We start from the raw sequence: 26,758 nt of genomic DNA on the forward strand, positions 1-26,758 counted from the left end.
CATCAGTCCTTTCTAATTGGTTCTGGCAATCAGGAGCCATAAATTGTATCTGCATCTCCTTGCCATGACTGCTGCAATAACCAGTGAAGGAATGGGGAGAAATGAAGTGGTTGTATTAAAGGCCTTGTTACAGATCTCTGAGCTTTTTCGGAGTCCTTTAAATCTTCTGTCATAGAAAAGAAATGAGGAACAAAATAGAAATTGCTCATTAGAGGTGAAAAGTCTTTGTCTGTATTGTGCTGTTGGAGGAGCGATGCCCTGCACTGGTATTTACAGCACTTTGATAACAGAAGTGCTTGAATGCTGAGAAATCATTTTGGTAATTGGCCATGGGTTGTTCAAATGGATGAGCACAGGAAGCACACGGTCCTGCCCATTGTCTTGGAAACTGAAATAAGAGGCATTGATTGTGTTCAGTAAGTTTGATGGAGGGAGAAGCTGGACTTATTTTCTTGTATAATTTTTCTCTTACAAGCAGCTGACCATAAAATGGCCGTAGGTTTGATAGAGGGTGTCCTTTCCTATCACAAACATAAGTATTTACTTCATATATCTGTAAGTGCAGCAGGGAAACACATATGAAGTAATGGGTTTCCAGTCAGTGTTTGTCTTTGAAGGCTTTGAGAGCACTGGACATCCATATGCCATTAATTGTGGCATAAGGACCCCTCGGTGGTCACAGAGTGATCTCTTCGACTTGCTCTTTGGTGTGCACTGAATTCAGTGTATGTCCCTGTGATCCTGCAGCAGTTTCTGTGCTGTTTGTCACCTGAATGTGTCCTTTCCTCATTGCAGCTCCATGCGGGGGCCACTTGACATCTCCCAGTGGCACCATCCTGTCCCCGGGCTGGCCTGGCTTCTACAAGGACTCCCTGAGCTGTGCATGGGTGATCGAGGCCCAGCCAGGGTACCCCATCAAGATCACATTTGACAGGTAGGCATTTCTCATTGACCCTACATCTGTATGCCTGTGTGTTATCTCACAGCCCGTGCTGCCTTCTCATCGTTAGAGCACATTTGGAATTAGAGCCAAGCAAAATTAGCAGTGTTGTTTGTGCTTTTTCTCAGACGTATTCTTGTGTCTCCTGTAGGTTTAAGACTGAGGTGAATTATGACACCCTGGAAGTGCGAGATGGCCGGTCCTACTCTTCCCCACTAATAGGTGTCTATGATGGGACTCAGGTGCCCCAATTCCTCATCAGTACCAGCAACTACCTCTACCTCCTCTTCACCACTGACAAAAGCCACTCTGACATTGGCTTTCAGATCCGATATGAAAGTAAGTGCAATTTGTTCACGTCATTATGCCCTCTCCAGCAGGACAGTGGGCTCAATCAATTACCTTCCTCCATGTTAATAACTGCACCTTGGCTTTGTTTGCTGCAGCTGTGAAGCTCCAGTCTGACCACTGCTTGGATCCAGGGATCCCTGTCAATGGGCAGCGCCATGGGAATGATTTCTATGTGGGAGCACTGGTGACGTTCAGCTGTGACTCCGGCTACACCCTGAGTGACAACGAAGCCCTGGAGTGTGAGCCAAACTTCCAATGGAGCCGACCACTGCCAAGCTGCGAGGGTAAGGAGTGCAGGAGGAAGCAAGGAGATGGCAAGCACTGAACTGCAAAGGCAGTGCAGCAGTTGGGAAGTTGGCAGTGATGTTTGATGTGGGTACTCGGTTTGGTTTTCATGGGTTGGGCTTTGTTTGGACCTTCAGAAGAGCTGATTGCTTGTTGTCTTCCCTGCAGCTCTATGTGGAGGTTACATTCGTGGTTCCAGTGGTACTATCTTATCCCCAGGCTTTCCTGATTTTTATCCAAATAACTTGAACTGCACGTGGACAATAGAAACATCACATGGAAAAGGTGAGAAACCTTCAGAATCATCATCATCATCATCATAGAATGGCCTGGGTTGAAAAGGACCTCAAACATCAGCTGGTTTCAAGCTCCCAGGGCTGCCAACCACTGGCATCCACCATGCTGATACAGGAAAGGGGGTGGTACCAAAGATGGTTTTGTTTTGCCTGCTTGACTTCAGTTCTGCAGCTCTCATTGCTCCACCAGGTAGGACTACTGGCAGCCTGGAGGCAAAGCATGGGCCTGTTTAGTCCAATCTCCTGCACGGCACAAGCCAATTTTGTGTCTTGGAGGAGAAATTCAGGGAAGTGTATCACTGATGGCAATTAGAGAACAGATACTATATGGAAAAAAGAGGTGGTATTTGTCTTGTAGAATCACAGAATATCCTGAGTTGGAGTGGGCCCATAAGGATCATTCATTGAGTCCAACTCTTGGGCTCATCACGCAGTCAGGATGCTCTTGGGGTAAGCACCCAGTGTACAGCCTTTATGTAACTTTATGCGCCGTTATGTAACTGTCTCATCCTGGATATCAGCACAACGGGAGCTATCATGAGCCAATTTTGCGATGCCATTTGTATTACAGCAAATAAACTTGTCAATGAACAGCACAGTGCATTAAGGGAACCATCACATGCTGGGAAAACTATTCAGTTGAGTAGCAGCAATCCACTCTTCATTAATCCACTCTGCCTTGGATTCAGCTCTGTGACGAGGCGCTGCATTATCCTGTTGCTAAGCTAAGCACAATGCAGCAAACTGACACTTTTATATAAGGGAGTGTAACAACTGATGGCCTGTGCACCTTTGTTGGGTTTCTTTTTGCTAATATCAGAAGATATTTTGGTCCAAATAAGCAAGGCTTGAAGGACTGTGCATTTACAGATAGTGGGGGATGCCCACACAGCTGCATGGACTCTTTGTCCCCTATGCAGCAGTACAAGAAACTCTTCTTGCTGTGGCTGAGTTCCCTTATCCCACAAGATGGCTGAGTGTCATTGGGGTTTTGCTTTGGCTATTGCTGCTGACCCCATGGAACTGCCTGCACTGTAAAAGCCAACCTCAGGTTACTCCCAGATCTTTGTGAACTTCTTTCATGTGGGCAGCCCATGAGAGCCCCAACCGAAACGCATTCGTTGTTATAATAGTTGTCTTTGTGTGACTGCAGACAGATTGACTTTATGGACTCGTGGGCTGTACAGTTCAGCTTTAAAAGCAGCTTAATTCTGAAGATGTTCAAGTGCTTAAAGCGACTCTTATTTTTCATCTTGGAACTTCAAAGTGATTTCTTTTCCCTATAATTTGTTTTCTTGTTTCTTTTACCGAGGAAAAAAAATACACCAACACCAATTGCATTCACAGAGACATTTTGTGCCACGGTAAATTGCAGACCAGTGCAAAGGTTTAATCAGAGTCTCACGTCCTTTAGAATGAGTTTGTAATTAGCCTGTATGGCTGCAGCTACCCAGCCCTTGGTGGGCTCTGCTGCTGGAGAGCCCTGTGTGTGTGGTTGGGTTTGTTATCTCTGAAGCCCTACAATTGGGAGCTGTTGTTGCTGGCACGGAGCTCTGTTGATGTTGGGGAGGGGGGAGGTGTGACATTTCTCTTCTTTAGATGGGGTTTTGTAAAGGCACGGGTATAAATCCACTGTCAGCTGATAAACAAGAAACGCTTACAGTAGTTTGTATTCCCTGAATCTCACCGAGATTTCACGCCGAAGCAGTTCGTATCAGCTTTGAATCAATTGTACTGCTGGGACGGATAATAAACGTTTGGGAACGTTTAAAACTTTCCTGCCTTTATGGAGTTCCACTGAGGGGAACAGATGAAGTAAACAGTTTCTGCCAGGCTCCAGCTAGTGCTTACAAGGGATGTGCTGCCATGGGGATGTGACACAGCTGAGGTTCCCTGCACCTTCCCAGCCATGGCCATGGGATGGGTTTGTGTTGGTCAGACACCTCCGAGTCCTTCTATCCTGGGAAGGAAACTGCTTTGGATAGCCAGTTTATAGGGATGAGTAAAATATTCAGAGTTATCATTGGATGCTGACAGAAATTCTGCTGGGATGGATTTAAAGCTCATGCTCCAGAGCTTTAATCAGTCTCTGGGTTGATCTCATGCCGATCTCCAAAATTAATGGGGAATGGGGAGCAAGGAGGAGGTAATTCCTCTGATCCTTATTTACAGATTTCCTACAAGCAGTTGATGCTGTACTTTGGCAGAGATGGGATGCAGAGCGAGACAAGCCCTCGGGTCTCCCCAGGTTGGCAGTCTCTGTGCTTGGTCATGCCAATGGGCACTCCCAATGCAAGGAGCAGCAATCAGACTGCAACTCTCTTTTCAGTACAGTTTTTCTTTTCCATTGGGCTGCTCTTAGTGGAAATCAGGATAAAAGAGCCCCATGTCATTGCAGGGAGCACAGCAGGCTTTGGTTTGAGGTGCTGCTGGTTCTCTCCTGTAGGTGTGTTCTTCACCTTCCATACCTTCCACCTGGAGAATGGCCACGATTACCTCCTCATCACCGAGAACTCCAGCTTTGCTCAGCCCTTGAAGCAGCTCACAGGCTCTCGCCTGCCTGCCCCATTCAGTGCTGGGCTCTTTGGGAACTTCACGGCACAAATCCGCTTCATCTCAGACTTCTCCATGTCCTATGAGGGCTTCAACATCACCTTCTCAGGTAAGGACAGAGGTGGATGGACTTCATTCTTTCCCTTTCCTTTACACTTTAGCTCTCATCTTGGGAATAGGTTCCCATTGGTTCTCAGTTCTTGGAACTGGATGCCCCAAAGAAGCTGTGGGTGCCCCATCCCTGGAGGTGAGGAAGGGCCATGACTGCAGTTATTTGGGTCTGATGTGTTTGCTGTCTTTGAGGTACAGATCTGCTGCCGTAGATGCAGTTAAAACCTGCCATGCTCCAAATAGGTTCCTGGTGCCTTTGTTCTGCCCTCTAAAATCAGGGATTTCCATGTGGTACACTGTGAAAACTAGACATAAAGATTCCAATTCACTTTTGTTTTGATGGGGAAAAAATGGCTTTTTGTCCAAACAAATTGCTTCACGTTGTCCAATCATAACTGTTACTTTCAGCGTATTTGGGGACTTATTTCCTTTCTTAGAAAATGAAAATGGGAACCAGTTATGTATGTTAGTTCTCTTTATTGATATAAGTACTACTTTGTATTTGGCAGCTCTGTTATTTGTTCAAATAACCCCCAAAAGAGGTTTCCTTTCAAATGGTCTGTGGCCAAAGGCACACGTTTGGCTCTTCTCCATACTGCTACATGACCTTTCATTTAGTAGCAGCTTAAATGTTCTCTTGCATTCCCCAAGCAGGATGCTGTGTTCACTCATTTCCAGGATTAGTAATTGTAGAAGCAACAGAAATCCCATCCGGATCAGTTCATCTTCCCTTTACTAAACCAGGGGGAGGATGACAAACCTCTGTTGTGCTTTGCCACCGCTGGTGTCACTTTCTGCTTTGGCTGGCAGCAATGATAGGAAATGAGGAATGGTTTAAGTGAGTTATCTGGTGGGACCCTGAGGGCTGGGAGTGAGATCCAGGCTCTGGTGTTCTTGGTCTAACAGGTCGTATGTGTTGCACGAGTTGCTTCTTTTTCAGACCTGACCCACATCTGGATCACAACCCACAGGGCTTGGAGTGTCCTTGTTGGGGAGGATGGTGTACGAGGCATCACAGTGCCGTGCAATAACTGCCCATCTGCCCCCCATAGAATACGACTTGGAGCCCTGCGATGAGCCGGAGGTCCCAGCCTACAGCATCAGGAAGGGGCTGCAGTTTGGTGTGGGTGATGTCCTCACCTTCTCCTGTTTCCCCGGGTACCGCCTGGAGGGCACAGCGCGCATCACCTGCCTCGGGGGGAGACGGCGTGTATGGAGTGCACCTCTGCCAAGGTGTGTGGGTAGGTGGTCATGTGCTTTCATTTTGCTTGGCTGGTTGCACTGTGCTGGAGTGTTTAGTGGGGCAGGGAAGTGCGTGGTGTTATCCCAGGGTTGAGTGGTGAAGAGGTGGGGAGAGGGAGCTGGGATGAGCTTCAGCCCTGTACCTGGATGTGGGGTGGGCAGAAGGGCTGCAGCCCTCTCTCTGGTTGGAACACACAGTGTGTGATGGTTTGGGGTCCTCAGTGAGTGAGTTGCAACCTGGGGGAGCTCCGGCAGCCCTGTAGGGATGGGTTCTGTAAAGCAGTGTGGTTTTAGGGCCAACCTCCCTTTGAATCAGTGTGCTGTGGAACATAATAGGATGGAGATGAAGGGCTGCTTCAGGGTGGGTGCTCTTAAGGAACGTGGGTTTCACCTCAGTGTGGTTGTCTCTTCCACCTTCAATTCTTCCTCCTCCAACCACTGCAAGTTCTTTTTTGCAATCCCTCTTGCAGTTATTTATACGAATAAATAGACGTGTAGGGGAGAGGAGAGGAGGAGGTCACCTGAAACACTGAGCCAATTGCTGGCTGTCAGCCCTAATGCAGAGGGGCTGCGGGTTGCCTGGTGAGCTGCCCACAGTGCCCTCTGAGCACAACAGAACAGGAGTACCAGCGTAACAGCAATAAAGTAGGAGGGAAGAAGGATTGCCAATGCCTCAGGCTTTTGCAGAAGGAAAATTGAACGTATTCCTGGGTTTGTTGTACAATATACAGTGCTCTGCTGCTGCCTGGGTCACACAGAGCAGCACAGGGATGCATGCAGATGAGACAGACCACGTTCATACCTGGTATCTCTCCAGCAAAGCCTGCTAGGTGGATGTTCCTCATCTGTGGCCCTTGAGGGATGTTATGTCCCAGCAAGAGCCAGTTTGCTTTCGCAGTCTGTTGAGCTTTGCTGTTGAGTCCTGTCATGCTGAATGCGTTTCCCAGCACTGTTTAATGCCTAGGTCACAGGGCTGCATCATCCTGCTGTGACAAGCAGCCTCTTCAGGACATGAATAATAATGAGGTTGCAGAGAAAACTCATCGGGGGAATAGGAATCAAAAATCATCATAACACGGCTCTAAGGCTGGTTTGCAGACAGCCCTAAATGGACACATGAGTTCCATGTGCCCAGATCTCAGCAGTAGCTGGCTTAGAGTTAGCGTGCTGGTTTGTGGTGATGGATTGGATTGCTTGTCTGGTGATCTGGGTACAGCTGGAAACTGGAAACTTCCTTCCTAAGGCCCTTAGAGATCTGTGTTTGCTGGCAGCCCAGGCACATTGCATTCAGGTCCTGCTCTAGGGATGGATCTGGTTAAAGAACAAGAGCAGCTTATCCCATCATCCTGCCCCTGTCTCAGCTCTGTGCTGACCCCTGCACCAGACCAAATGGGTTGCAGTGCCCTGAGCAGGTGGGTGTAGGAAGGAGTGAGCATCCGTGGCCATTTGAAGGAATCACCTGCATGTGCTGTATGGCTCAAATGCACACGTGGGTTATTAAAGGGTGGTTTTGTGTCTTTCTGTAGCTGAATGTGGTTCATCTGTAACTGGAACTCAAGGTGTTCTGCTGTCCCCCAACTACCCAATAAACTACAACAACAACCACGAGTGCATCTACTCCATCCAGACACAGCCGGGAAAGGGGATCCAGCTGAAAGCCAGGACTTTTGAACTGGAAGCAGGAGATGTCCTCAAGGTAACTCTGTCTCAAGCAATGAAGGGCAGTGATGCTAATGAGAGCACAGTCTGAAAGGAATTAGATGCTCTTGAGTTTGAATAGAGGGAGCTGGGGCTGACCTCGGGAAGGTGCCATTCAAGAACAGCTCTGTCCTTGTTGAAGTGCATGGAAAGACTGGTTTTGACCCCTAAAGTGGCAATAAAAGGTGTTTTCCAGACTGTGTTTTTTATTCCTCCCAGGTCTATGATGGCAGTAACAGCTCTGCTCGCCTGCTGGGTTCCTTCAGCCGCTCGGAAATGCTCAGCACCAGCATCAACAGCACTTCCAGCAGCATGTGGCTCGAGTTCATCACCAACAGTGAGAACACCAGCAAAGGCTTTGAGCTGCAGTTTACTAGTAAGTCTTAGGCCCAGATCCAAGGTGTAATTGTATGGCTTTGTGTTACAGCTGCATGAGAAGAGGGACACGGTCCTCTTGTAGTCTGAAGTAGAATCAGAGCAGGGGAGAGGAGCTCTGCCCACAAGAAACAGAATTCTGAATGGGCTGTTTCTTCCATCAGAGCATTTTCTTAGGAGGAAGAGACTCAGTGTGGTTTTGTGTTAACACATTCTTACTGTTAAATGCTTGATCTGATGCTGTTTCTCCCATCCAGGTTTTGAACTCATCAAATGTGAGGATCCCGGCATCCCGCAGTTTGGCTACAAGGTCCACGATGAGGGGCACTTTGCTGGCAGCTCCGTGTCGTTCAGCTGTGACCCTGGCTATACCCTGCGGGGCAGCAGAGTGCTGGTGTGTCTGACTGGGGAGCGGAGAGCCTGGGATCAACCCTTGCCAACCTGTGTGGGTGAGAGCTCTTGCCCTCCATTGCATTCTTTGCTTGTGGGCACTGCACCAACGCCCTTCCTATCTCTGTAGCTATTACATGCGATATTATCTTTAATATTGATTGCAGCCATCTACATCAAAAGGTAATGATAAGGATCCCTTGTAAGGCATCTTCAGATGGAGAGCAGCGATAGCTGCAAAACAAACTTCTCCAGGCAGTGTTAACACAGAGCACTGCTGTGAGCACAGATTGGACGAGGTTTCGTGCTTCTCTGCAAGGAGGCTGCTGCTTTTGCAGTCCTTGTCCTTTCACTTGATGAACACATTGTGTTAAATGCAGCAGCACTGCCTGGCAGTGGCAGACAGCAGCGTATCCTGGCGTTTGACACATCAGAGCCGTGTTGACTTGAGAGCTACATGACACCTCATTCCAATTTTTCGGGTATTTTAATTCCCTCTGTCTTCTCCTCGCCAAGTCCCGGCTTCCCCTTTAGCTGTAACTCTCCAGATGAAGATCTTAGTGCTTAGAAAACTCTGCTGTTGAGTTTTGTGCATCCAAATCCGTGGGAGTAATGAGGGTTTCCAGGGCACAGCAAAGTTCTTACAGCCTTCGTCTGTAGGTGAAGGGGAACTCTGACAACACATCAGCTGTTAGGAAGTGCTATTTGATGACTCTCCCTTAGTTGAATGCAGCGACTCCTTTGCTTTGTCTTGTAGGCTGTAAGAATCTCTAAACGGGGACAAATCCTCTGTTGTATTGCTAGGCTGAGGTTTGTGTTGTTGCCAGGTAGGAGCCCTGATATGCAGCGAATCTTCTCACTAACCCACGTGTCTCTTCCAGCTGAGTGTGGGGGTTCTATCAAAGGAGAGACGTCAGGACGGATTCTGTCCCCTGGTTACCCCACACCCTACGATCACAACCTGAACTGCATTTGGTCCATAGAGGCAGAAGCTGGTTGCACGATAGGGTGAGTAGAAGCTCTTTGTGCTGGTTTTTACTTTCAGCTTATAAAACTGTATAAAATTGTTTGGAAGATCACATCCCAGGAAAGGGGAATGGAAGGCAGCGATGGATCTGGTCTGGATGGATGGATCCATTTGCAGTGTGGGAGTAAGTTAGCACCAAAATGGACTTGTGAGAATGAATGGTGAGGCATGGGGGTCTCCAGCTGGAAAAATGAGGCCCAACACCCAGCTTTCATACTGTAATCTTATTGTTTTATGGTTTTATCATAAGAAGAACAGATAAATTACAGTTGCTTTCATAAGGGGAAAGGCTCAGGATGGCTTCTGAACATGCACTTCTGCCTTCACCACGGAGCCCTTGCTGTATCAGCACTCATCTGCTCTTCAGCATTGACTGCTCATCACGCTGAGCGCCGCGGTGCTTTTGTCAATAGATTATGTGGGGATAGACCTGCTTCAGTATTTTCTTTCTTCCTTAATGGAGAAATTCCCTCCATTAGGTGCGCTCTCAGAGCGGCTCAATAACGGATGCTTTCTGATATTGCTTGTAGAAGGAAGAGCAGAGCCAGCTCAATTCCTGCCCGTGTAACTTCCAGTTTAATTCTCTTCTTTCTGTCCTTCTGCTGTAAAGGATTCTGCAGGTTTCTGTTGGACAATGTAGGCATGAGCCCCCACTTCTGTTCCCCCAAAAAGTACAAGAGGTGGCTTCATCTAAAATCTGCTTCAGCCAACTCAGTCCTGTCCACTGTTAGAGTATCATTGGGAGAAGAGCTTTGGGTTCGTGTTTGCAGCATCACAGAGCTTGGAAGGGGCTGGGGCTGGAATGAAGGGATGCAGTGATGCCAGGCATATGTATGGCAGTCCACCTTGAGAGCCTCCCTTTGTCACCAGAGATGAAAGCTCCCTTCTTCTGCTCCTTTATTTGACGGCACAGGAGAACAGATGATCTCTGGGTAGTTGAGAGCACATTCTCAGCAAGTTCATTTTTATGGTAATCCATTGGAAAAATAATCCTCTTCACGCATGATGTAATTGTATAAAGCCCTCATTTATAACCTACATTAAAATTAATCACCACAGCTTTTTGAATAAAGCTGTATCTGCGCGGAAGGAGGAGAAGGAAAGGAAGGAATGAGAGAGAGAAACGAGTGTGTCCATTACTGCCATGAAAGTTATAAAGGGTTGTGCTGTGAGAGGGGATTAGTTGTGCCCATGTGTTAACAGACACACATACACTCCCTGGTTTGCAATTGCTGTTTGCCACCCAACTTTGCTGCCCTGTTTCATTAACCCCTGGGGCACTTCATGCTGTGCTGAGGGTTTCTTTTCCAGCATGACACTATTTAAATAGAGAGCGGTGTTATTTTCCTTTCCTTTTCTTTCCCCCCCTGGTGTACAAGATCAGCTCGGTGCCAGGAGCAAATTCTTTGATCTGAGAGCAGGTAACAAAAATCAATGCATTTCATCGGTAGACAAAAAGCTGCTCCTTGTAGGACAGCAAAAAAAGAAGCAAAAGGACGGCCAAGGTTGTTGCTGTGTGCAACTGCAGGGACAACGTGTGAATTGCACGAGAATCCATCAGTTGTCTGGAGGGACCTGAACACATTTACTGCTAATTTTCCTTTTGGAATAAGTTTCTCAGTACTTCGGTGGTTATCTGTAATAGAGCTCAGTAAAAGCAAGGGCAAAGCCTCTGTCCTCCAGTTCGCAGCCTCTGTGCCTCCCTGCTGCGCATTCTCCTTGTGTCCTTGGCTGAAGGTCTGAGCACACGCAGTGTGAAAGCAGCAGTGGACTTAAGCTGGAGGCTGACTGCTGCCTTTGGACCTCTGCATTACGGCTCGAGAGCCTGGGGCCAGGTTAGTGGTGCAGGGAGAACCAGAAAGGGGACAGCATTTCAGAAAGCACTGCTACCCATGTCTTTGCTGTTGGCCATTGATGGATGTGTTTGAGTAGGGAGGTGTGCAGGTAGGAGCTCTTGGGATTTATAGACAAATATTGGTGGAAGGCTGAAATAGTGACAGACAGCAGGAGAGCACCTTTCCTATTCAGTGGCTCTGAGGTTGGTATAAGTGCTGTTGTAACCCTCCCAGCAGTGGTGGCAGAGCTCAGTTTGGGTCTGATCTCTGGTTCTTTGTGCCTCACAGACTCCATTTCATGGTTTTCCACACCGAGGAGTTCCACGATGTGCTGAGGATCTGGGACGGCCCGGTGGAGAATGGGATCCTCCTGAAGGAGATGAGTGGGTCCGTTCTGCCCAGCGACGTCCACAGTACTTTCAATTCTGTCATCCTGCAGTTCAACACTGATTTCTTCACAAGCAAACAGGGTTTCGCCATTCAGTTTTCAGGTAAGCTTTGCATTCTTTCCTCAGTGTTGTCCAAGCTTGTCTTTACATTTGATTTCTGTACCCAAGATGGCACTGAATGCAGTAGCAAGAACTTGTGGCAATTTATGCTTTTGGGTCTCCACACATAGAGAAGACTCTCATATTTTCTCCTTGCAATGCAGTTGAATTCTGTGCTCCCTTTTGCTGCTGTCACCTTTGCAGTGGTGAGTTTGGCAGCAAGGCAAAGAGCAGCACATCGTGGAACACACAGAAGGAATTACAGATATTTTCCACCACATTCCCAGCACATCCCTTGGAGACAGCAGCATTACAGGCAGCTTCTGCTGGGCGTTCTGACAGCAGTTGGTCAGCGGCCTCTGCAAACCAAGTCTATTTAAAATGCCTCAAATTGGGTCCCCTGAGATGCAGATCCCAAAAAGCTCTATTTGCTGTACAGATGTCATTGCAAGCAGCAGCACAGCCTGTAATGCAACTGCAGTTTGTCATTTCCTGAGTCCTGCTGGTCATTACCTAAGACCTGGCTTTGCAAGCACATTTATTCCAATTACATTAGGGCGATACATTTCGATATGCAAAGAGGTTTCCAGGCCTTCACTGACTTTTTCAGTACCCAACCAGCACTTGCCCATTTTGGAGATGGCAGTAAATGACTCGATGAACTATTGAATGGTGATGCAGCTTCTCTGGGACTCCAGCACATTAAAGCAGCAGAGCTGATTCTGTCGCTCCCAAGTTGTTGCCCATAGCTTTCTGTTCTGGCTCTGTTGGGTGGCCTGGAGAGCAAATCAGCTCTAAGGGGAAAGGCTGGCAATGCTGCAAGACCTTCTGAGAGACCATGGCAGAGGAGAGCTCTGCCTTCCTTGCTCAGTGCCAGGCTCGTGTCTGTCTGCCAGGGAGGACCAGGATGCTGCCTTGCCTTATCTTCAGTTGCACAGAAAGTAAGTGAGGGATTTCCTCTGGCTCTTTTAAGAAGAGCTTGCTGTAAACCAGCTAGGTGTAATGGGCTCGTATCAACATAGCAGGAAATAAGCTCTGCTCTGCTGCCTGATACAGAGCTGGTCTTTATTGAATGCTTCTGCTCAAAGCCTTTGTTCACAAGGTGTGACTAAGCAGCCAGCCCTAAGCTCAGAAGTTGACAGTTTTGGATCTTGTGAACTTCAATGATCTATATAAGCTTGCACAACTTGGGTTACTCCAAGACTTTCCCTGCAGTTAAATGGAGCTGTGCTGTCTGCCCCAGCTGCCTGGGGAGGGCTGGGATACCAGCAGGGCTCAGCTCAGCCTGCAGGGACATGGCAACAAGGCAGGTCTGTTTCCAAAAGGTCAGGCATGATGCTCACAGGGCTAAAGGCAAAATTTCCCCTCCCACACAGGGGAAGTGAGAAGTGCTAGCAGATGAGTTTACTTTGCAGTGTGTCATACATAGAATTCTTCAAAAAATGCCATGTAAGATCAGTGATGGCTGGACTTGGTAAATAAAGACGCATGTGCACATTTACGCATCAAACTTGCACTGTGTGTCGTGTTCTTGAAGAGGTTCCCCGGAGCCTCTACCAGCTGGAGTGGCAGATGTTCAGTGCAAAGTTAAAGGCAGCTTTTGTGTGTGCGATGACTTGAGATCCTGAAGGAGGAAGGATGGAGCAGGAAGCCATGGCCTGGGTTTGTGCTTAAGGACAGTGCTGCAGTGCCCGGGAAGGAAGGAAGCTTCATGAGCTTACCTGGCAACCAATGGTCTGCAAAATGTTTTACAGCATTTCCTAACCTGTAGCAAAGAGGGAGGGAGCTTTGGTGTTCCCCTATGAAATGTAATGTGTTGTGAAAGCATTGGAAATAAGCAAGGTTCTTCATTTTGCAATGAGAAATGGTATAAAGCAAGAGAAAATGTATTTATATTAAATCTGCATTTTTAATACTCGTCAGTTTCCACTGCCACCTCCTGCAATGACCCAGGGATCCCCCAGAATGGGAGCCGGAGTGGTGACAGCAAGGAGGCAGGAGACTCCATCGTCTTCCAGTGTAACCCAGGATATGCTCTGCAAGGGGAAGCCAAAATCACTTGTGTGCAGATTGAGAACAGATTCTTCTGGCAGCCGGACCCCCCGTCTTGCACAGGTATGAGCCAGCATCCCTCCTCCCATTGCATTGGCTTCCCTGCATGGTTTTACTGCAAGATGTCCCCGTCTGAAGGGGACGAGTCCCACCTGGTTTGTAGAGATGCACGTCGAGGTACACATGTCTCAGCCACGTCAGGTTCGTCCCTGGAGTGTCTGAGGCAATGAGAGTCTAGTTAGTGCTGGAAGCTCATAGGACGTGATGCAGTGTAAGTGATAATATGTGACCTGACAAGTCAAAATGAAAGGCTTGTTGAAAACTCAGGTCGGTGGAGAAGATTGGGGTCACGGGTAAATGATTTCTGCATGAGGAGATAACAGACTCCAAAGAGAGAACTCTCTGACGTCCTCTTTGAGCTCATAAAGTGATAAAAGAAGCTCCCATTTGTCAACAACACACAAATTCAGTCATGCTAAGAACATGGGGGCAATAAGCATCAGCTGTGTTGGCCTGTTAAACGGTAGCCACAAATTATTCATCCTGTAACTTCATTCCTTCTGGTTTGGTGTTATCCCAAGAAAGGGAAAATCAGTTGTGCTTCTAACATCTGGTTTAATGCCAGCTAGGAAGCTCCTGCAGCACGCAAAGGATCTGTGCTCCCTCCAGGATGACTTCATTTCTGAGTGACTGTCCTGATGATCTGCTGTGGCACCCATTCAGCCCGATGGGGACGGTCCTTCTGGTCTTCCTGGAGCTATAAGTGCATGTCATGCCCATCTCATCATCCCTCTCCTGTTTAGTTTTCTTGCACTCCAGAAGCTGAGCTGCACAATCAGTGCCTTAATCCAAGCATGGGATCTCTCGTGGATCAGTTCACACAGGCAGTTTGACACGGAGATCTGCGATGGGTCCTTTTTGAGCAGAGCAGTTGTAGATGTGAGCTCTGTGACGAAACTGAAAGCAATGTCTGGCTCCTTCCCTTCCCTCGCTGGCAAAGGATTTGGAGAAGTAATCAGTAGTCAGATAATGGCAGCTGTATGGTCACTGCGTAACGGGCTGCCTGGTTAGAGCTGATTGAGAAAATGGGGTTTAACTGAAGGTCTGGGTTTGATGACTGTACTTAGCATTTCAAATAGGTTTTCACATCTATTTTGTACAACTTCTGAGGTCGCTAAACAATGTGGGCTGAACCAAAACGTCCACTGAAATAAACCCCTGAGATTTGGGGCATTTGAAGCCTGGATCCAAATAGCTGCGACTTGAATGAGTTTCCAGACCAAATCCTTTGGAGACTACGGGTGGGATTTTCAAAGGAAATTAGAGGGTGTTAAGCAGTCGTTTCCCATCAGCTGTTCAGAAATGAGCGTGTTTTAGTTTCTTCTCAATTTTCCCATAACATACATCTGGTAGAGCAGGGCACCCTGCAACCTGAGGTGAAGGTTGATATGGAATACTTGCTTGTGGTTCCTCCAAGCTCCCTGTTCAGGATGGGTGGCAGATCTGCTGCCTGCAGTCTCCATGATTAGAGAAGTTTTGGGCCAAGGGCTTTATTTTGCTCTCTGATGTGATCTGTTACATTGCAGCCCCATGAAATGCTACCTGTTACCTGGAGGTGTGCAGTGAGTGCTACTGGATGCACACACACATACAGACACACACATGCAGACCTTCATGCCAAAGCCCTATGATGTCCCCCCCCCATTTCTGCCCCACACAGCTCAGTTCCCATCAGGTGCTTGCAGTGCTGTATGCTGCTGGTTGCTCACCCCACTGCAGTGTAGGGGGGGGATTGATCTGAGCAGCAGGGAGGATTTTAGGGCATCGACCCTTACGAAGGAACTGCGGAAAGGCTGACAAAGAAATCAATCACGAGTATTTGCTGCTGTGGAAATACACGCAGGCACTTTCAGCCTTAAAAAAGGTAATAATTGATTTTTCTATCAGCTTGGCACTTAATGTGTTGGTGAGCGTAATAAACGCCATCACATCATTAGTCCCAGACAGCATTTCCACTTATTTAGCGACAGGCCAGACGTTACCTGGAGTTGCCTGTACAGCAGAAGAGCACAAAGTAGCTCTGTCTCCTTTTGGGTCCTGGTTTAGCTTATGAAGATGGCAGCAGCACCTGTAGCTCTTTCTCTGTATAGCACCTAGAGCATCTGATGGCCTCGCAGGCTGCCTCTCTGTCCCCATATCCATCCACCTCCCTCTTTTTTCCTCCCTCCTTGCATCTCATCTGCTATTTTTAATGTTTCCTTGTGCCTGATTGCCTTCAGCTCCCTGTGGAGGGATCCTGACGGGACCAGCAGGAGTGATCCTGTCCCCGCAGTACCCAGAGCCCTACCCGCCGGGGAAGGAGTGCGACTGGAAGCTGACCGTCTCTCCTGATTATGTCATTGCCCTGGTGTTTAACATGTACGTACCCCAAAGCTGTTCCCTTCTGTGGGCTGGGGAGGAGATGCTGTCCCAGGGGCACTGCCTGGCTCTGGGCTGCCTGTTGGCCCAAGTCTCCGTGCAACCCAGAGCTGGTAGGACTGGCCCTGAATATAACCGTGTCATTGGTGCAGCATAGGAGACCCCTGTAGCATCATTGGGTGTAAACTTGACTGTATCACCACTCCTTGATGCTTATATATGTACAGAATGGAGGTAGAGGTGTCTGTCTTTAGCTGGGGGCAGGGGCTGCCCAGACCCCAGCCTGTTGTTCTCTCAGGGGCTACTACTGCAGCATGCTGATGCTTCATACCCCCTTCCTTTTTGTTTTATTTTTCCTTGCAGCTTCAGTTTGGAGCCTGGCTATGATTTCCTTCACATTTACGACGGACCCGATTCGCTCAGCCCCCTGATTGGAAGCTTTTATGGCTCCCAGCTACCTGAGAGGATAGAGAGCAGCAGTAACAGCCTCTTCCTCGCCTTCCGGAGCGATGCCTCAGTCAGCAATACTGGATTTGTCATTGAATACACAGGTAAGAGCTGCCCATCACAGGACTTGGGGTTCGACTGCAGTGAACTGAAATAGCTCTGTCCTCCCCTTAGCAGAAAATGCCATTTAATTTCAGCTTTGAGCAGCAGAAATGATCAAACTATTGAGTGTTTGTTAGGAACACCACGCAATGCCATGGATGTATGGTTTATTCATAGCAGCAAAAGCAGCTTTGTCTGAGGAAGGAGGTGCAGACCTGCACACCCTGTATTGGGATCTCGATCTGAAGCGTTGGTTAAGTCATTCGGGAGCAGCTGGGTGACTGGAGGTGGAGGTGAGGATCACAGAGGTGGATGCTCAGCTCTCTTTGAATCAATGGAGCTCTCCTGAAATCTGTACGTTTTGCTTTGCTTAAGGTTCCGAAGGGTTTACTTAAAAATTCAGTAATAATCAGTAACAAGAACACAATATTCAGTTCTTGGCTGTGTATTGAGTTCACTTTTCTTCTTGTTTGCTTAAGGAGGGAACAAACCTCTGTTTTCTGGTGGCTTCAGCTCCCACTATGGGACACACAGGCAGTGGTTGGAGTTCTCCCTGGATGCTTTTAGCTCTCTGTTGATGGAGCAAGATGAGACTGACAGAGCTGGCACTGCTGCTCCAGGAGACAGAGAGCAAAAGGGAGGCTTTGGCAAAGCCTGTTGCTTGTTTGTAGGCAGAAGAATAGAGTTGTTACACACTGTCGTTAAAAATAGGCTCTGAAAAACCAGATCTCATGAGCCAGGATTATGCAAGACAGGAGCTGCAAAAAAAACAGAGCTACGAAGAAATGATTCTTCAGGCTTATGTGGTCTATACATACGAGTATATGTATGGGGAAAAAAAGCATTAATGGCTTCAGATGTACTGGATGTGTGCCACTGTGAAGCATGGCTTTGTGTTCATGCTGCTGAGTCTTGTTGGCCCAGCTGTGTGCTGTGGGAGCAGTAATGGGCTGAGCTGGAGAGCTGATGGGCTGCTGCTTTGCTTTCACTGTGCTCGGGCTCTTCCCTTTTCCAGTTCCACTTCCATCAGTGGTTCCTGCTATTGAGTTCACCTGACCGAAGGTTAAATGATAACAAAATGGCAGTTCCTATTATTCATATAGAACAGATGGGTTTCCCTGCAGTGAAGGTGTGGGATCATAGGATGAAGATGACCAGCACTGCTTAAGATCAGAGAGATTAAAAGTTTTCTGTTATCATTAGAATGAATTTCACTGATAATTAAGTCTTGGGTTTCTCTTCTTTTCCTTTTTGGGCAGTTATAAAGTGGTTAACAAATGAAATCTCATTAAATTAGGGTTGTTGTGCGATGCCTTTTTCTCCTAAACACTCCTACAGTGTTAATTGTGCCTGTGTGCTTCCCAAAAAGCCAAACTGCTGGGAGAAAAGAATGAGGCTTTAGGTTCGCTCATTAATTTCCCCACACTTTAAAAGGAACCCAGGATCCGGGTCCGATAAGCAGCTGCATATAGAACTTATGGGAATTGAAGGAAGAAGAAAAGAAGAGCAGGGGGGAGCGTGTGTGAAAGGAAATCAAACACTGAGCTCAGCTCCTTGCCAGCGTGGAATCCCAAGTACAGTTCAAAGACACTGCCCCACTGCTGCCCTGCTGTGCCTGGTCAGTGCTGCAGGACACCATAGGCTATTGCCCCTACCTCCCTGCATGCCCTGTGTCAGCTCTATGTGAAATGCTGTTAATTAGCAGGGGTTTTGTAGTCCTCGTTTAGTGATATTTGGGTGGAAAAACAAAGCAGCCATCTGTCAGCCCCTCCTTGAAATCCTGCATCTTCCTTGGGACTGGGACTGTACCGCTAGCCTGCAGCTATGGAGTGTGGGGTGAATTTCAAACAGCCTGGATGCTTCAGCTGAAATTGTTTCAGGGGCAATGGCTCTTCTAGAGAAAGTTGTCCTCTGGGGCCGGGAGGAGTGGAGAAAACAGAGAAAAAGAATGAGTTTGGCTTTTATTATGCTGATTTTTGTGGCTGTGAGAATGAAGTGGGAATGCAGCAGTGCCATAGAGGTGATGGAGGGCAGATCCGCAGCTCGGCTGGGTCCCCATTTAACCACATTGATGTGCGATCCCAGAGGGATTTCTGATAGATGAGCACACATCTCTGCTTTGTACCCATGTCAGCTGCGGAGCAAAAGGGAAAATCAAACTAAGGTTACAAGCAAAAAGCATAAGTGCACATATACTTCAGTGTAGCGAGGTTTGGTTAATGGTCTGCGTAAAGCCTTGGCTTGGTTTAGAGGGGAAGGTGGAACTTCAGTGCACATTGCAGCCAGGGAGGAATTGCATCCTTTGGGATGAATAAACTGTGCTGAGCAGGTTCTGGCTTAGGGCTGGAAAAGTGCTCACCTCAGGCATCCCATCAAGGTCTGGAGATGCTATCACAGTCCTTAACAAAATGCTTCTTTGCAACACCAGCTTGGTTAGAGCTGCTGTTACTGCAAGCAGCTTGCTTTGTTCGTAGCAGATTCACTGGAGCCTGACAAGCATTAGTCTAGCAAAGCAAAAGGATGATAAGTTCTTCGTTACACAATAGGAAGGACAGTGACAAAACAAAAGCTTAAATACAGGAAAGACATTGCTTTCAATTTCCCCAAATTTATCTTTTGTTCCAGTGGTTGCTTAAGAATATTTTTCAAGTCTTTATCTCAGTATCTCCGTATTTATTAGCTTCTGAACCAAGATTATGTTGCTGTGCCTCAGTTATAGCTGGGAGATTGATGGCTGCAGAGCACTCCCCAAATCTGGCTGCAGTCCATTTAAAGGAGCCATGGCCATGAGCCCAATGGTTCCCACCTCCATCCCAATGGCGTGCACTGTTCATTCAGGTCTGGCTCCTCATGTGTAGGGCTCAAAGTGGGAAGGAGTTCCCACGTGAGGTGCTCCAAAGCAGGAGGTTTTCTCATGCTTTTTTCGTGCTTCCTGTTGCTGTTTCAGGCCAAAAGTGAAGAGGCGTGAAATTGAAAGCAAATGAAGCACAACTGATTACTTTTCACCCATCCAGAGGAATGGGGAAAGAAAAAAAGCAGAAAAACCTCACCTTATTTCAAACCCATTATTATTTTGCCAGAAGTATTTTGCCCATCCTGAGCATATAAACATACACTCAGCGTTACTTATGGGTTATTTAAGGTGGAAATTCGTCGCAGAAACACTGTTGAGCACAGTCTGGTGCAAGGCGAGCTGTTTAAAAAACATCCATTGCTGTTTGCTGTTGAAACAAATGGGAAATGATGCTTGAGCTTGAAACAACGTCATGGGGAAGGATGGAGGTTCTCTTTGGATCAGGCAGTCTGCTTTGCTGGGATGAGTGGGAGGAGGCTTTGCTGCGCCTGGGCTGGGAGATCCTGATGTAATTTGTCTTCTCTTCAGTCTATGATGACTGCTGTGAAAAACTCTTTTAAGCATTTTCTCCGGGTGTTGCTTTAAGGCTTAGAGCTTATTAAAGGCTTGCATGTGTTCACAGGCATGGAGCTGGTGATGTGCGGGGCAGACAATGCTCTTTGATGGAGCTGTTCTGAACGCGCTGATAAAAGCCTGACCTCTCTGTCTAGGAGCTCCTGCAGGCTTTGAGTTTTCCTTGAGAAAGAAGAGGGGAAGTGCAGAAAATCTCTGCTTTCCGTGGGCTAATGAGCCAATTCTCATGGCATTTGTGTCTCGATTCCTTTCTAAACATTTGGCAGCCTGACTCCATGTTAATTGGGACATGGTGGTGAAGTCCTCAACTTCTAAAGTGGGTGATTGAAAATAAAGCATTAATTCTAAATGAGCAAGCACTGTTCTCGCTTTGTAGCCCAATAAATCAAAGGCTGCTCTAGCTGTGGCTTTTCTACGTCCCTCTATGAGTCTTTTGCTGTCAACACAACCCAATGCTTCCTTGAGCTCCTTCCTTTGTACCACTGAGGAGGAGTGGGGCCATTCAGCAGAGATATACTGGTGTGTCAGGAGGTGAGTGGTATCCCTGAAGGCACAGACCCTCAAGAGAGTCATGACAAGAGTCATAAGAAAAGGTTGGGAGCAGCTTTTGTATGAAAGGGTCTAAAAGTGAATGTTAGCAATGCGGGGAGATAAAGACTTGCAGAACTGAATAAGTACTTTGGAAGTGCAGATGAAGCACTTAGTCTTGTGAAGGGCTTATGTGCTGCAGTGGGCTCTGGGCTGCACATCTGCCCTGCTCATCCTCAGCTCCCCAGGTGGCTGATGCAAGAAACAGTCCCCAAAATGGGGAGCTGGTTGTTCTAGGAATAAACCAAGTGGAAGCTGCTCCTGGTGGTAAGACCTGAGGGCTTGGCTGTTTTCTCCCTTCTCCCTCCAACCCCTTCCCAAAATACTAAAAGCCCGTGATTTAATACTTAAACACATTATAATTGTTCGCAAACCCATTGCTCTCAGAAAAACCCTCATCTTTAATGAGCAGTTTCCAAACGACAGAAGAGTGGGATTAATCAGAGCCTCTAATTATATTTTGTGCAGGATAAAAAAATAATAAGAAAAAGAAAAGAAAGAACGAAGCAAAGAAAAAAATGCCCTCAGAGGAAGGAAAGAAACATCCGAGTCCTGAAACCTCTCAGTCTTTACTGGATTTCTCATATGTTAATGGGGTTTTTAACACTGCAGGGCACAGTGAACAGAGAAAAACGCCTTCATTTTGTCTAATTACTTGTAATCATTGTGCAGTAATTGCAACCGTGCTGCACATCTGGAGAGTCAACCAGCGAGCACGTGGCACTGCACTGCATGGTGAGAGCAGACAGCTCTCAGATACTGACGTGATAGGTGCCAATGAGATAATGTGAACAGATGTAGCACATCTGAAATGCACTGTATGTTCAATCTGTGTTCAATATGTCCTGGCTTGCTGAGTTTCCTGCAACCTCCTGTGGAAGAAGGAGGGTGAGTGTAGATAGTTGCCTTGTTGATTGGATTTTGAGTATCTGTTAATGCGTGTGAAGCAAAGCTTTCCTTCTTACAGTGTATTTGTACTGGAGCTGAGCATCAGTGAATGATCTGGACCAGAATCTGACCCAAATAACTCCTCAGATCCAGAGAATGCTTGAAAACTAAGCCCTGAAAGTGCTGTCGGTGTTTGTGATGTGCTTAAGTGAGAATCTGCAGCAAAAATAATGTCATTGCCCACAATTTGAAAGCAGCTGTACCAGACCAGTAAAGATGTTGGCTATTTTATCTTACAGAAAATCCCAGGGAATCGTGCTTTGATCCTGGATCAATTAAAAATGGTACACGAGTGGGTACAGATCTGAAACTGGGATCTACAATCACCTACTACTGTGATGGAGGGTATGATATCGAAGGGGTCTCCACTCTGACCTGCATAATGGGAGAGGATGGGAAACCTGCGTGGAACAAACCCCAACCCACCTGTACAGGTAAGGGGAAAGGGCCCAGTGCTAAAGCAGTTTATTCCATTGCAGCACTTGGTGTTCCTTTGGTGTAGAACTGATTGCACAAGGACAGAAATGTGTTCCATAATTCTCTCATTTCGAACACCTTACGGTCAGGAGGAGTTGACTTCATTCTGCATTCAGGAGCCTACTTAAACATTTGCTTAACTGACTCCCTGCTAATCAAAGCCCTTAAGCACGTGCTGTCCTGAGCGGGGTCATAATTGAGATTTCTTAGATGTTCAGTGTTGTGTTTGTGTGTTTATGTGTTGTTTTCTGGCTTAAGGAGAAAATGGTTAAATGATGGCTTTGCAGTTAGACCTTCTTAGCATAAGGAATGGCAGAAGAGATAGCTGTAGTCTGATTGCAGGAAGAATGGGACCTTGGGCTCCCATCAGAGCTAGGCTTCTGCCACTGGGAAAGGCAAAAAGAGCAGAAGCTCATGCTGTCAAGCCCTGAGCTCTGAGAGCAGATGGAGAGCAGTGCAAATCACCCATTAGGCTACAATACCATACATGGCATCCCTTAGCCTCAGCATGGTCTTAATAATTAAATGTGAAGCAGGCATGAACTCAGGTTAGGATAAGCCTTATTTTTCTTAATAAGAACTTGCAGAGAGAGCTGCAATGCCTGAAGCACGGAATCGATCATAGGTCGGGGCAGCTGACACTGCATAGAATTACAAAACGTGTGCAGAGATGGATTTGAGAGCTGCAGGAGAAAGGTTGGTGGTTCTGGGCAGGCTGTGGGAGGGGTACACTCAGTGATCTCCTCTCATCTTCATCTTACAGCACCCTGTGGTGGTCAGTACACGGGCTCAGATGGTGTAGTCCTCTCTCCTAATTATCCCCAGAATTACACCAGTGGACAGGTCTGCTTGTACTTCATCGTCGTGCCAAAGGACTACGGTATTGTTCTTTCTTGACAGATTTTCAGACACTTGATTTTATTCTGATGAGGCAGCGGAATCAGCAAGAAATATAATTCATGGTGCTTAGTACTAACAGCAGACTCTGAGAGTATGAAATGCGTTGGCCATAAATGCATTCTAACTGAGGTTCTAAATAGTCTGCATGAAGAAGCACATACATGTGTAGCTTTGTTGACATGAAGCTATAGGGCTTACAGGTAATACTGTGTAAATCAAATCGTATTGCTTGAGCAATTCCAGGTGTATTTTGAAGATTCTGACTACCTTGTTCAGTGATCAGAACTGAACTAGCTCCTGTCTGGTGTTATATGGTACCTATGGTCAGCTGAAAGATGAGCTGTCAAAACTGGAACAGTGGCTTTCCCAGGCATTCTGAGATAGGGAAGGCACTTGTATTGTTTATTATAACCTGCTTGATTAAAGCTTCCTTGTAGATGTTATTCTTCTTGCATGTTCATCATGACGTGTGCGTGATATGCTTTTAGATGAATATGGTACAGTTACAGATTAAAGGAAAGCACTTTCTGATGGAGGAAAGGGAAAGCTTGCTGGTAAATGAAGTTCTGACAGCGCCTGTGTTTTGGTAGCATGCTTGAATGAGCTGATATTCTGCATCTATTTGTTCATTCAGTCTGTCTGCTGAATTGAGACATAAGTGCACATTAAAGTCAGACTCATTTAAATGGATCATCGTTCTTTTAATAGACCCCAGTGCCACTTAATTTTGGTCAGTTAGGATAAAAGCATGGTGGACACTGTAGGAACATTTGAGGCAGGTAACGTGATGGGTATTAGTGTTGGTTAACATATTTTCTTATTTCAAGGGAATTCAAAGCTCTGGAAGAGCACTTGCACTGACAGCTCTGGCAGATGAAGGTCTCTAAATTCTGTTATTTGATACAGTTTCTCAGCACATTTATTGATCTTGTTCTAGTCAGTCCCTGTGGCCTTTTCAGTTGTTTATGATTTTCTTTGCTAAGATAGCAAGATGTGAAATAAGGAAGCCATTCACTTCAGTTATAAGCTCCCTTGACTTGAATTGCCCTTCTGCCCAAATGGATCTGGGTTACATTTAAGTTCCTAGCTCTAACTGATGAAATAATACTCTGTATTCACACTTCTTAACCTGCTTTCCTGCAGCTGGTCTCGATACTGTCTTAAAAAACACAGTATCTAATGGGCTAGGCAGTCTTGGTCTGCAAGTGTGATTTCTGCCAACTATAGGATGACAGCTAAATTAGTTTCTTTTCTCCACCCGTTACCTTTCAGCGGCTTCATTGAAAGTAGCCCGGAAAACCATTAGTAGCAAATGTTATGCATTTCCCATCTCCTTCACTTTGCTGGTTCTGTGGACAGCAGGCATCAGGGTGTGCTGTCGTCACTTTTTCAGTGTTCCTAGCATCAAAGCTATGCTGGAAACCTGAATATGCAGGAAACAAATGTTATAGCTTGGTGAATGATGAATTTCACAGCAAGAGACCTCTCAGCTTGTGAACCTGCAACTGGGCTCTTATAACTTGAAAATGCAAAGGGAGGAGAGAAAGGTGGGGTAGGGGGTGAGACTTCTATGAGCAGATTTGGGAGGAAAAGAACCTGTTATTTTATCCTGAAGAACAGTGATAAGTAACTGAAGTCTTTTGCGCTAGTTAAGTGAACAAACAAACAAACAACTCTCTGAACCTCTCATTATTTTTTCCTCCCGTCTTATAACTCTGCATGCCCACTGGTGCACTGACAATGTGCTCGGTGAGACCCAGAGCACTTAATGGCCTTATTAGCAGTCTCCATAGACAAGCCTAGGGCTGGCTGGCTGCAAAATTGTGAGCGTCCTCCTCCCTTACAGTAGTCCTTCCTGGCCACAGTGGCACAGTCTAGAAAATAATTCCTTCAGAACAGAGACTGTTGTTTTGTTCAGGCTTTGTACAATACCTAATGCAGTGGGGACTCAGTTCACGACAGAGGCTCAATATAAATAATAAATAATTATCTGTTGGTGAAATTATATACCTTGCGTTACGTAGGCAGGCAAATGGGATGATTCAGAAAGCAGTCCCTTTTGGCCTATGAATCAGTGCTAAAAGCATACTGGCAGACAAACACGGGGGAGGCTGGTTACTGCTTCTGTTATGCTGACTTTGTGGATAAATAAAGGACTCCCACTTTCCAGGGCTGTCAGTCAGGCCCTTGTTATTCTTGCTAGTTTCCTGAAATAAAAGCACCTAAAATGCCTCAACTCAGGGCCTGGCCATGTAGGCCTCAACTTGGGGCCTGTCCATGTAGGCCTCATTTCAGGGCCTGGCCGTGTAGGCCTCAACTTGGGGCCTAGCTATGTAGGCCTCAACTTGGGGCCTGGCTGTGTAGGCCTCAGCTCGCGGCCTGGCCGTGTAGGCCTCATTTCAGGGCCTGGCTTTGTAGGCCGCAGCATGGCCTGGCCTGCCTGATGGGCTGCCTCTCTCTGCAGTGGTCTTCGGGCAGTTTGCCTTCTTCCAGACTGCACTCAACGACATCATTGAGGTTCATGATGGTCCCAACCAGCACTCCCGGCTGCTCAGCTCCCTCTCAGGCTCTCATACAGGTAGGGACCTACACTTGTTTCCGTGGAAAACAGTAAGCTAAAAGATAGTCTGATCTTTAATGCTTTGCTCTGTGCAAAACAGTATTGTGTGCAAGCTCTAGAGAAGCTTTGGTAAGCCATTGATATAGCTGATGTTGTAATCTGTCTTCTGTTTTTATTCTTTCTCCCCATCCAGGTGAATCACTGCCATTAGCTACCACCAACCAGATTCTCATCAAATTTAGTTCCAAGGGTCAATCTACAGCCAAAGGCTTTCATTTTGTCTACCAAGGTGAGTATAGCTGTGTTCTGAAGGTGTCCTTGGGTAGGTTTTAAGAGATAACGGTCAAAAATATGTCTCCAAGCGATGTAGACATTATTAACAGCCTTTGGCATCTGTGGGTCATTGTGCACTTTCTGTCTGAACAGGTAATACCAAAGGAGAGGGTAGCAGGGGGCTTGCAGGTGTCTGTGGTTCCTGGAGGTACTTAGTATTCAGACCTTCCACTCGCACTCAGCCTCAGCCCTCGCACATCCCAGGATTAGTATCAGAAGTATCTCATTGAATCATGCCTGCATACACAGTGAGTTCTTGAGATTTATACCCAAGCAGTTTTTCCCACTGGCATTTTATCATATTTCTCAGCGTAAGCAGCTGAACACTTGTCTAGCAGCTCTGTAAAATCCTTCCTCTCTGCGTGTCATAGGCTTAGGTCTCCTGCTGTCAAACTTTTGCCCTTTGATCCTTTCAGTAACAGCTTGCATTGCATCGAGTGAGTCCCACTTAGAGATTTTAAAGTAGTAAATAGAAAGTGATGTACAGAAGTGTGGGAAAACAGAAGTGTTTTTCTCACCCACATGTTTTGTCTAGTTGTGATTCAGCCAAGCATTCACATTTGTTACTGTAAAAGGGACCTCGGGCAGCAGGGACTACTTGTACCTTCTCCAGGGATGAAGTAAGGCATGTTTTGGATTTTGTAGTAATCATTACAGATTTTGCCAGAACGAATATTTTAATGGAATCAGTAAAGATTACTTCCCCCTTCCTGTGTGCTAGTTATGAGCTGCACACTCCTCAGTGATTGCTGCAATAGTAAAAGCAAGAGGAATGCCCAGTTTTGACCTTCCTTGGATGGGATCTAATAGTACGTATTCTGATCTTTAAACAAACTTTTATTTTAAGTAACACTTGAATTGACAGAAGTTTGGTTGCAATGTTATTTCTTTTCCTTCCCACTGGTTACGTTTGGA

General features: G+C 46.7%; 1 protein-coding gene across 1 annotated transcript in view; it reads left to right on the forward strand.

Moving 5' to 3' along the window:
• CSMD2 (CUB and Sushi multiple domains 2) overlaps window positions 1-26,758 on the forward strand; it is a 187,233-nt gene that overhangs the window by 104,579 nt on the left and 55,896 nt on the right. Inside the window, exons 17-34 of the mRNA XM_032448955.1 lie at window positions 796-934; window positions 1,092-1,279; window positions 1,387-1,575; window positions 1,745-1,861; window positions 4,319-4,534; window positions 5,589-5,777; window positions 7,305-7,474; window positions 7,696-7,852; window positions 8,109-8,300; window positions 9,123-9,249; window positions 11,392-11,594; window positions 13,515-13,706; window positions 15,923-16,061; window positions 16,425-16,612; window positions 21,813-22,007; window positions 22,814-22,930; window positions 25,415-25,528; window positions 25,704-25,799. Coding sequence (XP_032304846.1) covers window positions 796-934; window positions 1,092-1,279; window positions 1,387-1,575; window positions 1,745-1,861; window positions 4,319-4,534; window positions 5,589-5,777; window positions 7,305-7,474; window positions 7,696-7,852; window positions 8,109-8,300; window positions 9,123-9,249; window positions 11,392-11,594; window positions 13,515-13,706; window positions 15,923-16,061; window positions 16,425-16,612; window positions 21,813-22,007; window positions 22,814-22,930; window positions 25,415-25,528; window positions 25,704-25,799 — 2,928 coding nt within the window. The remainder of the gene's footprint in view (window positions 1-795; window positions 935-1,091; window positions 1,280-1,386; window positions 1,576-1,744; window positions 1,862-4,318; window positions 4,535-5,588; window positions 5,778-7,304; window positions 7,475-7,695; window positions 7,853-8,108; window positions 8,301-9,122; window positions 9,250-11,391; window positions 11,595-13,514; window positions 13,707-15,922; window positions 16,062-16,424; window positions 16,613-21,812; window positions 22,008-22,813; window positions 22,931-25,414; window positions 25,529-25,703; window positions 25,800-26,758) is intronic.

This window comes from Coturnix japonica, chromosome 23 (genome assembly GCF_001577835.2).
Source record: "Coturnix japonica isolate 7356 chromosome 23, Coturnix japonica 2.1, whole genome shotgun sequence".
Taxonomy (NCBI): domain Eukaryota; kingdom Metazoa; phylum Chordata; class Aves; order Galliformes; family Phasianidae; genus Coturnix; species Coturnix japonica.